This window comes from Oncorhynchus clarkii, chromosome 3 (genome assembly GCF_045791955.1).
Source record: "Oncorhynchus clarkii lewisi isolate Uvic-CL-2024 chromosome 3, UVic_Ocla_1.0, whole genome shotgun sequence".
NCBI classification, from domain to species: Eukaryota; Metazoa; Chordata; class Actinopteri; order Salmoniformes; family Salmonidae; genus Oncorhynchus; species Oncorhynchus clarkii.
The window spans coordinates 4,947,041-4,962,372 of NC_092149.1; the positions used below are offsets into that span (position 1 = coordinate 4,947,041).

Genomic DNA, 15,332 nt, shown 5'->3' on the forward strand with positions numbered 1-15,332 from the left:
TTAGTCATACCAGAGGTTAGGGCCTTGGTATGTCCTGCTACTGACCTTTAGTCATGCCAGAGGTTAGGGCCTTGGTATTTCCTGCTACTGACCTTTAGTCATGCCAGAGGTTAGGGCCTTGGTATTTCCTGCTACTGACCTTTAGTCATGCCAGAGGTTAGGGCCTTGGTATTTCCTGCTACTGACCTTTAGTCATGCCAGAGGTTAGGGCCTTGGTATTTCCTGCTACTGACCTTTAGTCATACCAGAGGTTAGGGCCTTGGTATTTCCTGCTACTGACATTTAGTCATACCAGAGGTTAGGGCCTTGGTATTTCCTGCTACTGACTGACTACCTTTAGTCATACCAGAGGTTAGGGCCTTGGTATTTCCTGCTACTGACCTTTAGTCATGCCAGAGGTTAGGGCCTTGGTATTTCCTGCTACTGACATTTAGTCATGCCAGAGGTTAGGGCCTTGGTATTTCCTGCTACTGACATTTAGTCATACCAGAGGTTAGGGCCTTGGTATTTCCTGCTACTGACTGACTACCTTTAGTCATACCAGAGGTTAGGGCCTTGGTATGTCCTGCTACTGACTGACTACCTCCTCTTCCCTCTCTCCCTCTCTGCAGTGTAAATATGACTTCTGCTGGATCTGTCTGGAGGAGTGGAAGAAACACAGCTCGTCTACTGGAGGTTACTACCGCTGTACCCGCTATGAGGTCATCAACCAGGTGGAGGAGCAGAACAAAGACATGACTGTGGAGGTGTGGAATACACACACACACACACACACTCTCTCACTCTCTCACTCTCTCACTCACTCACTCACTCTCTCACTCTCTCACTCTTTCACTCTTTCACTCTTTCACTCACTCACTCTTTCACTCACTCACTCTTTCACTCACTCACTCTTTCACTCTCACTCTTTCACTCTTTCACTATCTCACTCTTTCACTCTTTCACTCTCTCACTCACTCTCTCACTCTCTCACTCTCTCACTCACTCTCTCACTCTTTCACTCTTTCACTCACTCACTCTTTCACTCACTCACTCTTTCACTCACTCACTCTTTCACTCTCACTCTTTCACTCTTTCACTATCTCACTCTTTCACTCACTCTCACTCACTCACTCTTTCACTCACTCACTCTTTCACTCACTCACTCACTCTTTCACTCACTCACTCACTCACTCTTTCACTCACTCACTCACTCACTCACTCTTTCACTCACTCACTCACTCACTCACTCTTTCACTCACTCACTCACTCACTCACTCACTCACTCTTTCACTCACTCAATCACTCACTCTTTCACTCACTCACTCACTCACTCTTTCACTCACTCACTCACTCTTTCACTCTTTCACTCACTCACTCTTTCACTCTCACTCTTTCACTCTTTCACTATCTCACTCTTTCACTCACTCACTCTTTCACTCACTCACTCTCACTCACTCACTCACTCTTTCACTCACTCACTCACTCTTTCACTCACTCACTCACTCTTTCACTCACTCACTCACTCACTCACTCTTTCACTCACTCACTCACTCACTCACTCTTTCACTCACTCACTCACTCTTTCACTCTTTCACTCACTCACTCACTCACTCTTTCACTCACTCACTCACTCACTCTTTCACTCACTCACTCACTCTTTCACTCACTCACTCACTCACTCTTTCACTCACTCACTCACTCACTCTTTCACTCACTCACTCACTCACTCTTTCACTCACTCACTCACTCACTCACTCACTCTTTCACTCACTCACTCACTCTTTCACTCACTCACTCACTCTTTCACTCACTCACTCTTTCACTCACTCACTCTTTCACTCACTCACTCACTCACTCTTTCACTCACTCACTCACTCACTCACTCACTCTTTCACTCACTCACTCACTCTTTCACTCACTCACTCACTCACTCTTTCACTCACTCACTCACTCACTCTTTCACTCACTCACTCACTCACTCTTTCACTCACTCACTCACTCACTCACTCTTTCACTCACTCACTCACTCACTCACTCACTCTTTCACTCACTCACTCACTCACTCACTCACTCTTTCACTCACTCACTCACTCACTCACTCACTCTTTCACTCACTCACTCACTCACTCACTCACTCACTCTTTCACTCACTCACTCACTCACTCTTTCACTCACTCACTCACTCACTCTTTCACTCACTCACTCACTCACTCTTTCACTCACTCTTTCACTCACTCTTTCACTCACTCTTTCACTCACTCACTCACTCACTCACTCACTCACTCACTCACTCACTCACTCCTGTGTTATATTGCTGTACTCCACTCACCAAGACCAGCCCTGCCAGGGAGAGATGTACTTCTGCAGTCCACCTTTGTCCTGTGTTATATTGCTGTACTCCACTCACCAAGACCAGCCCTGCCAGGGAGAGATGAGAGACTGAGAGGCAATAAGAATCGGTTGTTTTGTCATTGCTGGCAGAGGACACTGTGGCTGGCTGAATCGACACCCTATCACCTATCCCTCATAGGCTCTGGTTAAAAGTAGTGCACTATATAGGGATTATGACACCCTATCACCTATCCCTCATAGGCTCTGTTTAAAAGTAGTGCACTATATAGGGATTATGACACCCTACCACCTATTCCCTATAGGCTCTGGTTAAAAGTAGTGCACTATATAGGGATTATGACACCCTATCACCTATTCCCTATAGGCTCTGGTTAAAAGTAGTACACTATATAGGTAATAGGATGCCGTTTGGGACTCACTGTGAGTCTAGAGACTAGAGCAGGGTGGGGCCACATCAGGAAGACTAGAACGAGGTGGGGCCACATCAGGAAGACTAGAGCGAGGTGGGGCCACATCAGGAAGACTAGAGCAGGGTGGGGCCACATCAGGAAGACTAGAGCAGGGTGGGGCCACATCAGGAAGACTAGAGCAGGGTGGGCCACATCAGGAAGACTAGAGCAGGGTGAGGCCACATCGGGAAGACTAGAGCAGGGTGGGGCCACATCGGGAAGACTAGAGCGAGGTGGGGCCACATCAGGAGGACTAGAGCAGGGTGGGGCCACATCAGGAAGACTAGAGCAGGGTGAGGCCACATCAGGAAGACTAGAGCAGGGTGGGCCACATCAGGAAGACTAGAGCAGGGTGGGCCACATCAGGAAGACTAGAGCAGGGTGGGGCCACATCGGGAAGACTAGAGCGAGGTGGGGCCACATCAGGAGGACTAGAGCAGGGTGGGGCCACATCAGGAAGACTAGAGCAGGGTGGGGCCACATCGGGAAGACTAGAGCAGGGTGGGGCCACATCGGGAAGACTAGAGCGAGGTGGGGCCACATCAGGAGGACTAGAGCAGGGTGGGGCCACATCAGGAAGACTAGAGCAGGGTGGGGAATCATTTTGTCTGGAGGGCCACATCGGGATTTAGACATTCAACGTTGGGCCCATACTTTTTGGACCGATTTTGTTTTCTAAATCAATTTACAGGCCCGAAATAGGGCAGTTATTTGTTATAATTCATATAAATATATAGGTCTGTTACAATTCATATAAATATATAGGTCTGTTATATAAATATATAGGTCTGTTATAATTCATATAAATATATAGGTCTGTTATAATTCATATAAATATATAGGTCTGTTATATAAATATATAGGTCTGTTATATAAATATATAGGTCTGTTATAATTCATATAAATATATAGGTCTGTTATATAAATATATAGGTCTGTTATAATTCATATAAATATATAGGTCTGTTATATAAATATATAGGTCTGTTATAATTCATATAAATATATAGGTCTGTTATATAAATATATAGGTCTGTTATATTTCATATAAATATATAGGTCTGTTATAATTCATATAAATATATAGGTCTGTTATAATTCATATAAATATATAGGTCTGTTATAATTCATATAAATATATAGGTCTGTTATAATTCATATAAATATATAGGTCTGTTATATAAATATATAGGTCTGTTATAATTCATATAAATATATAGGTCTGTTATATAAATATATAGGTCTGTTATATTTCATATAAATATATAGGTCTGTTATAATTCATATACATATATAGGTCTGTTATAATTCATATAAATATATAGGTCTGTTATAATTCATATAAATATATAGGTCTGTTATAATTCATATAGATATATAGGTCTGTTATAATTCATATAGATATATAGGTCTGTTATATAAATATATAGGTCTGTTATATAAATATATAGGTCTGTTATATAAATATATAGGTCTGTTATAATTCATATAAATATATAGGTCCGTTATATAAATATATAGGTCTGTTATATAAATATATAGGTCTGTTATAATTCATATAAATATATAGGTCTGTTATAATTCATATAAATATATAGGTCTGTTATATAAATATATAGGTCTGTTATATAAATTTATAGGTCTGTTATATAAATATATAGGTCTGTTATAATTCATATAAATATATAGGTCTGTTATAATTCATATAAATATATAGGTCTGTTATAATTCATATAAATATATAGGTCTGTTATAATTCATATAAATATATAGGTCTGTTATATAAATATATAGGTCTGTTATATAAATATATAGGTCTGTTATAATTCATATAAATATATAGGTCTGTTATATAAATATATAGGTCTGTTATAATTCATATAAATATATAGGTCTGTTATAATTCATATGAATATATAGGTCTGTTATATAAATATATAGGTCTGTTATAATTCATATAAATATATAGGTCTGTTATAATTCATATAAATATATAGGTCTGTTATAATTCATATAAATATATAGGTCTGTTATAATTCATATAAATATATAGGTCTGTTATAATTCATATAGATATATAGGTCTGTTATATAAATATATAGGTCTGTTATATAAATATATAGGTCTGTTATATAAATATATAGGTCTGTTATAATTCATATAAATATATAGGTCTGTTATAATTCATATAAATATATAGGTCTGTTATAATTCATATAAATATATAGGTCTGTTATATAAATATATAGGTCTGTTATATAAATATATAGGTCTGTTATAATTCATATAAATATATAGGTCTGTTATATAAATATATAGGTCTGTTATAATTCATATAAATATATAGGTCTGTTATAATTCATATAAATATATAGGTCTGTTATATAAATATATAGGTCTGTTATAATTCATATAAATATATAGGTCTGTTATGTAAATATATAGGTCTGTTATATAAATATATAGGTCTGTTATAATTCATATAAATATATAGGTCTGTTATAATTCATATAAATATATAGGTCTGTTATAATTTATATAAATATATAGGTCTGCTATATAAATATATAGGTCTGTTATATAAATATATAGGTCTGTTATAATTCATATAAATATATAGGTCTGTTATAATTCATATAAATATATAGGTCTGTTATATAAATATATAGGTCTGTTATATAAATATATAGGTCTGTTATAATTCATATAAATATATAGGTCTGTTATATAAATATATAGGTCTGTTATAATTCATATAAATATATAGGTCTGTTATATAAATATATAGGTCTGTTATAATTCATATAAATATATAGGTCTGTTATATAAATATATAGGTCTGTTATATTTCATATAAATATATAGGTCTGTTATAATTCATATAAATATATAGGTCTGTTATAATTCATATAAATATATAGGTCTGTTATAATTCATATAAATATATAGGTCTGTTATAATTCATATAGATATATAGGTCTGTTATAATTCATATAGATATATAGGTCTGTTATATAAATATATAGGTCTGTTATATAAATATATAGGTCTGTTATATAAATATATAGGTCTGTTATAATTCATATAAATATATAGGTCCGTTATATAAATATATAGGTCTGTTATAATTCATATAAATATATAGGTCTGTTATAATTCATATAAATATATAGGTCTGTTATATAAATATATAGGTCTGTTATATAAATTTATAGGTCTGTTATATAAATATATAGGTCTGTTATAATTCATATAAATATATAGGTCTGTTATAATTCATATAAATATATAGGTCTGTTATAATTCATATAAATATATAGGTCTGTTATATAAATATATAGGTCTGTTATATAAATATATAGGTCTGTTATAATTCATATAAAAATATATGTCTGTTATATAAATATATAGGTCTGTTATAATTCATATAAATATATAGGTCTGTTATAATTCATATAAATATATAGGTCTGTTATAATTCATATAAATATATAGGTCTGTTATAATTCATATAAATATATAGGTCTGTTATAATTCATATAGATATATAGGTCTGTTATATAAATATATAGGTCTGTTATATAAATATATAGGTCTGTTATAATTCATATAAATATATAGGTCTGTTATATAAATATAGAGGTCTGTTATAATTCATATAAATATATAGGTCTGTTATAATTCATATAAATATATGGGTCCATTATAAGCTATATAAATGTATAGTGTTTTTAAAAATATTTATATATATTTTTTCTCTCGTCTTCTTGTCATTGCAGGCTGAGAAGAAGCACAAGGGATTCCAGGAACTGGACCGCTTCATGCATTACTACACACGCTTCCAGAACCATGAACACAGTTACCAGGTAAGAACTGGACCTGCTTCCAGAATCACGAACACAGTTACCAGGTAAATACTGGACCTGCTTCCAGAACCATGAGCAGAGCTACCAGGTAAATACTGGACCTGCTTCCAGAACCATGAACACAGCTACCAGGTAAATACTGGACCCGCTTCCAGAACCATGAACACAGCTACCAGGTAAATAGCTTTAGTAAGTCCTGATGTAGCCTAACAACCCTGTCCAGGTAAGTAGGGCAGAGCTGGGTTTGTTTAAATGTCATGTAGCTTTAGAAAGTCCTGTAGTGGGACCTTACCTTGTCTGTCCTTCCATCTAGCTGGAGCAGCGCCTGTTGAAGACAGCCAAAGACAAGATGGAACAGCTGAGCAGAGCCTTGAGTGGACGTATGTGGATATTCGCGTCATGTCAATGTGTTTTTTTCAGCGTTTTGTTCCATTTAGTTTTACAGACAACCATTGTCAAATAAATAGACCAACACACAGACTGAAATCAGTGGAGATGTATTAAAGACACTCTCTTAAAGTACTTCAAATCTATCACTTTTCTTTTTCTCTTCTGAATGTGATATGATGAGTCGGTGTGTATGAGAGCGGGAGTAATCCTGATCCGTGATCTCTTCTTCTCTCTCAGGAGACGGAGGCCCACCTGACACTACGTTCATTGAAGACGCTGTACTGGAGCTGCTGAAGACGCGTCGCATCCTCAAGTGCTCTTACCCCTACGGCTTCTTCCTGGAGATCAAATCCACCAAGAAAGAGATTTTTGAACTTATGCAGGTACGGACGGATCTTAAGAGAGAGGATTATATAAAACATCTGAAATGTCTTGTCAAAAAAACCTACTTCCTCTTAAACACTGAGGTTTTAAACCGACTTCCTCTCAAACACTGAGGTTTTAAACCCGACTTCCTCTCAAACACTGAGGTTTTAAACCCGACTTCCTCTCAAACACTGAGGTTTTAAACCGACTTCCTCTCAAACACTGAGGTTTTAAACCGACTTCCTCTCAAACACTGAGGTTTTAAACCGACTTCCTCTCAAACACTGAGGTTTTAAACAGACTTCCTCTCAAACACTGAGGTTTTAAACCCGACTTCCTCTCAAACACTGAGGTTTTAAACCGACTTCCTCTCAAACACTGAGGTTTTAAACCCGACTTCCTCTCAAACACTGAGGTTTTAAACCCTACTTCCTCTCAAACACTGAGGTTTTAAACCCGACTTCCTCTCAAACACTAAGGTTTTAAACCGACTTCCTCTCAAACACTGAGGTTTTAAACCCGACTTCCTCTCAAACACTGAGGTTTTAAACCCGACTTCCTCTCAAACACTGAGGTTTTAAACCCGACTTCCTCTCAAACACTGAGGTTTTAAACCGACTTCCTCTCAAACACTGAGGTTTTAAACCCGACTTCCTCTCAAACACTGAGGTTTTAAACCCGACTTCCTCTCAAACACTGTGGTTTTAAACCCGACTTCCTCTCAAACACTGAGGTTTTAAACCGACTTCCTCTCAAACACTGAGGTTTTAAACCGACTTCCTCTCAAACATTGAGGTTTTAAACCGACTTCCTCTCAAACACTGAGGTTTTAAACCGACTTCCTCTCAAACACTGAGGTTTTAAACCCGACTTCCTCTCAAACACTGAGGTTTTAAAATAACAGATCTTGTTGCCAGGAACCCTTTTTACTCTCTTCGGTAATGACTTCCTCACACGGCTGGCCTGTTCATTAGTTACTCTCTTCGTTAATGACTTCCTCACACGGCTGGCCTGTTCATTAGTTACTCTCTTCGTTAATGACTTCCTCACACGGCTGGCCTGTTCATTAGTTACTCTCTTCGTTAATGACTTCCTCACACGGCTGGCCTGTTCATTAGTTACTCTCTTCGTTAATGACTTCCTCACACGGCTGGCCTGTTCATTAGTTACTCTCTTCGTTAATGACTTCCTCACACGGCTGGCCTGTTCATTAGTTACTCTCTTCGTTAATGACTTCCTCACACGGCTGGCCTGTTCATTAGTTACTCTCTTTGTTAATGACTTCCTCACACGGCTGGCCTGTTCATTAGTTACTCTCTTCGTTAATGACTTCCTCACACGGCTGGCCTGTTCATTAGTTACTCTCTTCGTTAATGACTTCCTCACACGGCTGGCCTGTTCATTAGGCACGGTTAGGCGTTCACCTATGGCGGCAGGTTGAAGAGGGCCCTGCTTCCTCATGGTTTAAAACTATACAGCTATACAGAGATACTTTTGTCCTCTACAGTTTATAGACTTTTTGTTTTGCCTCTTCCCGTCTGTGTGTAGGCAGATTGAAGAGGGCCCTGCTTCCTCATGGTTTAAAACTATACAGCTAAGAGATACCTTGTCCTCTACAGTTTGTATACTTTTTGTTTGGCCTCTTCCTGTCTGTGTGTAGACTGACTTGGAGATGGTGACAGAGGACCTAGCTCAGAAAGTCAACCGTCCTTACCTCCGAACTCCCCGTCACAAGATCATCCGAGCGGCCTGTTTGGTGCAGCAGAAGAGACAGGAGTTCCTGGCCTCCGTCGCCCGGGGGGTGGCCCCAAGCGACTCCCCAGAGGCCCCTAGACGCAGGTGGGGGACCCCTCACAAACCCTTTCAATCCCCAAATCAATCAATTGCAGATGAAGGTCACCCCCCATTGTGTTTTCACTCGGGATGTTTTCTCGTGCAGTTGCTGTGTTCTGTTCTCTCTCTCTCTCCACTAATTGAAGTGTTTTAATAACTTAACAGAATATCTGCTATTTACATTGTACTTTTTGTATTTCTAGTTTTGGAGGTGGAACGTGGGACTGGGAGTATTTGGGCTTTGCATCTCCTGAGGTAAGTAAATATCTAGCTAACTGTTGCAGTTTTGAATATCTAGCTAACTGTTGTTGTAGTTCTGAATATCGAGCTAACTGTTGTAGTTCTGAATATCTAGCTAGCTGTTGCAGTTCTGAATATCTAGCTAGCTGTTGTAGTTCTGAATATCTAGCTAGCTGTTGCAGTTCTGAAAATCTAGCTAGCTGTTGTAGTTCTGAATATCTAGCTAGCTGTTGTAGTTCTGAATATCTAGCTAGCTGTTGTAGTTCTGAATATCTAGCTAATATCTAGCTAACTGTTATATTTTTAAATCATGTGACTATTAGGAAGCTAATAGAGCTGCTACAGTTATAAATTGCACAATAATTATACATTCACAGCTTTTTATAAGGTATTGTTTTCTGTTTATTCAATGTGTGTGTGTACGGTATGACGTACGACCTGTGACCTGTGACGTCATGGTGTCTCACCCTACAGGAGTATGCAGAGTTTCAGTACCGGAGGAGACACAGGGATCGTCAGCAGAGGAGACAGAGAGGGGACATTCCCCATCTTGACGAGCATAGCGACAGCACTTTAGGTAATAATGAATCAATAACTAAAAGATACATGGATAGATACTATAGCAGTGTTTTAGGCTAGCCGCCGTCTCAGTGCTTTAGACTAGCCGTCGCAGTGTTTCCAGGTATCTGTCTACCTGGTATTTCTGTAGGATATCCAGCTATGACTGAATGTGTTTCCAGGTATCTGTCTACCTGGTATTTCTATAGGATATCCAGCTATGACTGAATGTGTTTCCAGGTATCTGTCTACCTGGTATTACTATAGGATATCCAGCTATGACTGAATGTGTTTCCAGGTATCTGTCTACCTGGTATTTCTATAGGATATCCAGCTATGACTGAATGTGTTTCCAGGTATCTGTCTACCTGGTATTTCTGTAGGATATCCAGCTATGACTGAATGTGTTTCCAGGTATCTGTCTACCTGGTATCTCTATAGGATATCCAGCTATGACTGAATGTGTTTCCAGGTATCTGTCTACCTGGTATTACTATAGGATATCCAGCTATGACTGAATGTGTTTCCAGGTATCTGTCTACCTGGTATTTCTGTAGGATATCCAGCTATGACTGAATGTGTTTCCAGGTATCTGTCTACCTGGTATTTCTATAGGATATCCAGCTATGACTGAATGTGTTTCCAGGTATCTGTCTACCTGGTATTTCTATAGGATATCCAGCTATGACTGAATGTGTTTCCAGGTATCTGTCTACCTGGTATTTCTATAGGATATCCAGCTATGACTGAATGTGTTTCCAGGTATCTGTCTACCTGGTATCTCTATAGGATATCCAGCTATGACTGAATGTGTTTCCAGGTATCTGTCTACCTGGTATTTCTATAGGATATCCAGCTATGACTGAATGTGTTTCCAGGTATCTGTCTACCTGGTATTTCTGTAGGATATCCAGCTATGACTGAATGTGTTTCCAGGTATCTGTCTACCTGGTATTTCTGTAGGATATCCAGCTATGACTGAAAGTGTTTCCTAAAAGGCTGATGCGTTTCTCCATTAATGGGGTCAGTGTTTTCACTTACATGAATGACTTCTTTCCTGGAGAAAAAAAGTACCAAAAGGAATAATATCTTATCCTTTCGCTGGGAAGACCTTGAATAGTTTGAGCTGTGAGTTTGTCAGTGTGATTGTTCTGTAACGTTGACTGACTGACTGGCTGACTGGCTGGCTGGCTGGCTGACTGGCTGGCTGACTGACTGGCTGACTGACTGGCTGGCTGGCTGACTGGCTGACTGGCTGACTGGCTGACTGGCTGGCTGGCTGGCTGGCTGGCTGGCTGGCTGGCTGACTGGCTGACTGGCTGGCTGGCTGGCTGACTGACTGACTGGCTGACTGGCTGGCTGACTGACTGGCTGGCTGGCTGGCTGACTGACTGGCTGGCTGACTGACTGGCTGACTGGCTGACTGGCTGACTGACTGACTGGCTGGCTGACTGGCTGACTGACTGACTGGCTGACTGACTGGCTGACTGGCTGACTGACTGGCTGACTGGCTGACTGACTGGCTGACTGGCTGGCTGACTGACTGACTGACTGGCTGGCTGGCTGACTGGTTTCTTCTTCTTCTTTTATTCATAAAACAGACACACAGGAAATGGGCGGTGGGCGAAGACCTGGTCCCCCCATGGTGAGTTCAGTGTGTTTTTCATGTCGTCTGTGTATTCGTCTTTACCTCTTATTATATATAAGCCAGATAGTTTATTCGACAGACAAAAAAATAACATGTTGTGTGCCGATGTGAAGTTTAGACCTGCCGGTATAAAAATGGGTTTTATTTCTTACTTTTGATAACATTTTTCTTTACCGTCTGTCTTCACAGAAACATCACCTCACTAGACATAAACACATCACCTTACTAGACATAAACACATCACCTTACTAGACATAAAAACATCACCTCACTAGACATAAAAACATCACCTCACTAGACATAAAAACATCACCTCACTAGACATAAAAACATCACCTTACTAGACATAAAAACATCACCTTACTAGACATAAAAACATCACCTCACTAGACATAAAAACATCACCTTACTAGACATAAAAACATCCTTATTAGACATAAAAACATCACCTTACTAGACATAAAAACATCCTTATTAGACATAAAAACATCACCTTACTAGATATAAACACATCACCTTACTAGACATAAACACATCACCTTACTAGACATAAAAACATCACCTCACTAGACATAAACACATCACCTCACTAGACATAAACACATCACCTCACTAGACATAAAAACATCACCTCACTAGACATAAACACATCACCTCACTAGACATAAACACATCACCTCACTAGACATAAAAACATCACCTTACTAGACATAAACACATCACCTCACTAGACATAAAAACATCACCTCACTAGACATAAACACATCACCTTACTAGACATAAAAACATCACCTCACTAGACATAAACACATCACCTTACTAGACATAAACACATCACCTTACTAGATATAAACACATCACCTCAGTAGACATAAACACATCACCTTACTAGATATAAACACATCACCTCACTAGACATAAAAACATCACCTTACTAGACATAAAAACATCACCTCACTAGACATAAACACATCACCTTACTAGACATAAACACATCACCTTACTAGACATAAACACATCACCTTACTAGATATAAACACATCACCTCAGTAGACATAAACACATCACCTCACTAGACATAAAAACATCCTTATTAGACATAAAAACACCACCTTACTAGACATAAAAACATCCTTATTAGACATAAAAACACCACCTTACTAGACATAAAAACATCCTTGTTAGACATAAACACAACACCTTACTAGACATAAAAACATCCTTATTAGACATAAAAACATCACCTTACTAGACATAAAAACATCATTATTAGACATAAAAACATCACCTTACTAGACATAAAAACATCACCTTACTAGATATAAACACATCACCTTACTAGACATAAAAACATCACCTTACTAGACATAAAAACATCACCTCACTAGACATAAAAACATCACCTCACTAGACATAAACACATCACCTCACTAGACATAAACACATCACCTCACTAGACATAAAAACATCACCTTACTAGACATAAAAACACCACCTTACTAGACATAAAAACATCACCTCACTAGACATAAAAACATCACCTTACTTAGACATAAAAACATCCTTATTAGACATAAAAACATCACCTTACTAGACATAAAAACATCCTTATTAGACATAAAAACATCACCTTACTAGACATAAAAACATTATTATTAGACATAAAAACATCACCTTACTAGACATAAAAACACCACCTTACTAGACATAAAAACATCCTTATTAGACATAAAAACATCACCTTACTTAGACATAAAAACATCCTTATTAGACATAAAAACATCCTTATTAGACATAAAAAAATCACCTCACTAGACATAAAAACATCACCAATAGTCTTAAACAGACTAAATCTGTTGTATTCTACCAGGCCTTTGTCCCTTTCCACATGACCTACTTCCCCCCATCGTTCTGTTTATGTGTTAACAGGGCTCATTGGACGAGGACGATCCCAACATCCTATTGGCTATCCAGCTGTCACTCCAAGAGTCTGGGTTGGCGACGGCCGGGGACACTCCAGAGTTGTTGTCCAATGAGGCGTCCCTAGGGGCCATCGGCACCTCCCTCCCGTCCAGACTGGACGCGGAGTCCCAGAGGGTGGAGGTGGGGCCCCGGGGGGCCATCAGCAGCCAACGCCTCTATGAAGGGGTTTCAGGGGTCTATGCATTACACCACCACCACCCATCCCAGCAGCACTACAGCAACCACAATCTCAACCCGTTCAGGGAGCCTTCTTCAGGCCAGGCTCTGTTCTCGTCCTCCAATGGTACTGCGGACTCCACTACCACCGCATCAACAGGGCTCCAGGACCCCTCACACCCAAACACCAACCTGCTGGGTAACATCATGGCCTGGTTCCATGACATGAACCCTCAGAGCATCACCCTCATCCCCTCCACCACCACCACCACCTCCTCAGACACAGACCTAGACTTCAACATGGCAGCACAGACCACGGCCAACACAGCCTCCGAGGTGGAGGAGGAGGAGGTCCAAGCTGACCTCCACCAGCCCCGTGCCAAGCCCCAGAAAGGCGAGGGCGAGCTGGGGGAAGATGTGGACTGTTTCCCCTTCCTTTCTCAGGGCCTGGAGGAGAAGGAGGCTGAGAGGGAGAGACCCACCCATCTAGACCTGACGGTGGGGTCAGAGGTCATGGCCCCGTCCTACATGGTGACTACCGGGACAGGGGACCGGGCCGGGGAGAGGCTCGCTGGGGGTAACGTCGTTCACGTTGACACGCCCATGTGTGACTCTGTGACCTCTGACCTTCTGCCTAGCACCAGCTCTTCAGAATGGGAGGAGCAGATACACCTTGTCTGATTGGTGGAAAAAAAATATTAAGTGGGGATGGAGGAGATACACCTGGTCTGATTTATGATTGGAGGAAAATTCCGAGTTGGTGGAGCAAATCCACCTGTTTATGACTCTGATTGGAGGAAACATATGAGATGGGAGGAGCAAAGTCTCCTGGTCTGACAGAAGACAGAAGCCTTCAGAGGGGTCAAACCACTGACATGCAGAGAGAGAGCGAGAGAGGACCAATCCTGACTGAGAGGGGACATTACCAAGGAGCCAGTGATGGTGTTGGGGGGGGGATTTAATCCTGACTTGATTGTAGTGTTAGGAGGAGATATATTATGATCTCTTTCTAGTGTTTACAAGTACACATCAAACACTTGATAGCTGGTCTATACTGGCATGAGATGCCCCCCCCCCCCTCGGGTGAACGACGGACGGAGGACTGGATGGACTCCTCAGAAGCGAGATGGAAGGTGTTTGACTGGGTGTTGTTGGTATTATATTACCCACAATGGGATATTTGCTGAGAAAAAGAATGACGATCAAGTTGCTTCTCTCAGATGATCTGTTTTAGATTACAACGTGAGGTGATTATACTGCATTATTATAGTGAATACAGTTTTTGATCTAGTATTTTTTTGTTTGTTGATATTGATGATCATATTCTTAAATGTTTTCCGCTGAAATATACTGTATTGTGTTTGGACTTGGTTCTGAGGGAGGCTGTAGTAGGCTGTACAGGAGAGTTCTGAGGGAGGCTGTACAGGAGAGTTCGGAGGGAGGCTGTAATCAGCTGTACAGGAGAGTTCTGAGGGAGGCTGTAGTAGGCTGTACAGGAGAGTTCTGAGG

At 39.8% G+C, this 15,332-nt stretch overlaps 1 protein-coding gene across 1 annotated transcript in view; it reads left to right on the forward strand.

Annotated features, from left to right (window-relative positions):
* Positions 1 to 15,016, forward strand: part of LOC139386931 (ankyrin repeat and IBR domain containing 1b) — a 53,516-nt gene extending 38,500 nt beyond the window's left edge. The window contains exons 12-20 of the mRNA XM_071132826.1: positions 612 to 746; positions 6,563 to 6,649; positions 6,963 to 7,029; positions 7,277 to 7,422; positions 9,066 to 9,244; positions 9,442 to 9,493; positions 9,953 to 10,055; positions 11,638 to 11,681; positions 13,614 to 15,016. Coding sequence (XP_070988927.1) covers positions 612 to 746; positions 6,563 to 6,649; positions 6,963 to 7,029; positions 7,277 to 7,422; positions 9,066 to 9,244; positions 9,442 to 9,493; positions 9,953 to 10,055; positions 11,638 to 11,681; positions 13,614 to 14,504 — 1,704 coding nt within the window. The 3' untranslated portion in view covers positions 14,505 to 15,016. The remainder of the gene's footprint in view (positions 1 to 611; positions 747 to 6,562; positions 6,650 to 6,962; positions 7,030 to 7,276; positions 7,423 to 9,065; positions 9,245 to 9,441; positions 9,494 to 9,952; positions 10,056 to 11,637; positions 11,682 to 13,613) is intronic.
* Positions 15,017 to 15,332: the final 316 nt, after the last annotated feature.